The sequence below is a fragment of the Olea europaea genome, unplaced genomic scaffold (assembly GCF_002742605.1).
Source record: "Olea europaea var. sylvestris unplaced genomic scaffold, O_europaea_v1 scaffold35255, whole genome shotgun sequence".
NCBI classification, from domain to species: Eukaryota; Viridiplantae; Streptophyta; class Magnoliopsida; order Lamiales; family Oleaceae; genus Olea; species Olea europaea.
Window position 1 is genome coordinate 1 of NW_019254397.1, and position 1,189 is coordinate 1,189.

The 1,189-nt window shown below is 37.0% G+C and overlaps 1 protein-coding gene across 1 annotated transcript; it reads left to right on the plus strand.

The window, feature by feature from the left end:
• Positions 1-4: 4 nt before the first annotated feature.
• LOC111386365 (telomere repeat-binding protein 4-like) lies at positions 5-1,044 on the plus strand (the record flags this gene model as incomplete). The annotated part of the gene is made up of 3 exons (XM_023010818.1): positions 5-198; positions 299-362; positions 744-1,044. Coding segments are annotated over 3 exons (453 nt in total), but the record flags the coding sequence as incomplete, so codon positions are not given.
• Between the last annotated feature and the right edge of the window lie 145 nt (positions 1,045-1,189).

Consider the following 1,189-nt stretch of genomic DNA (forward strand, 5'->3'; position numbering starts at 1 on the left):
TGCATTAAAAGATGAAGCATTGCCCGACTCCAAGGCCTTGGTTCCAGTCCTTCCAACAAATATGGAAGCACTTGCAGTAGTTCCCTTTAACTCAAAACGTAAACACAATGAACTTTCGCAACGTAGGACTAGGAGACCCTTCTCTGTGGCAGAAGTGGAAGCCCTGGTTGAAGCTGTTGAAAAACTTGGGACTGGAAGGTTTGTGAAATATAAATATTTGTGGTATAGGGGAGAACATGATTAAGATTTTTCCTTGATCAGGGAATATGAAAATCTGATTAAATTTTTAATTTTGCAGGTGGCGCAATGTTAAAATGCGTGCATTTGAGGATGCAGATCATAGAACTTATGTGGACTTGAAGGTATATCAGTAATCTACTTTCATCTGGAAATAACGTTTAATAGCATTCGATGTGAGATTGTGCTTTATGTTTTGGGACTTTTTTTAACTTGTTATCTTTATCGAGATCTCATGTCTTATATAATAAAATACATTTTGATCTTTTATAATTGGTGCCTTTCTTTAAACATGTCTGAATATTTTTGTGTTTGGCTAAGATGTCATCCTATGACAACTCCACATGCTTTAGGCTTATAATATTGGTAGACTGCTAAATGATTGCTTGAGAAACCAGTGAACAATCACATGGGATGGATTAGGTTAATAGTATTTTTAATTATTCGATTAGTGACTCAATAATTATCCCTTTGTGTCTCTAATACGGGTTTTGGTTGGTTTAAAGGATAAATGGAAGACCCTTGTTCATACTGCAAGCATAGCCCCCCAGCAACGTAGGGGAGAGCCCGTGCCACAGGAGTTGTTGAATCGAGTCCTGGCTGCACACACATATTGGTCGCAGCATCAACCTAAACACGGAAAGCATCAAGTCGAACCACTGCAAATCACTGATTCTCCGGTCGATATGGTAGGAGCTTGAAGAAGGTTTCTGATTGTGAAGATGAAAAATTTATGTAGGAAAATTGATATAACCATGAACTGTACAAATAAAGTATTATGTTTAAGTTTCATTTAGCATTCTCACACTGATTTGTTTCCCAGTCTTTCATTGTGACTTTTGATTGACTGGCCTCTGTAAATGATTTGTGGAATAAAGGTTTATTTCTAACAAAATAAGGGTTCGTTTGATTTCAAGAATGGAATTTGGGTGGAAAGAAAACGAATTTCAGG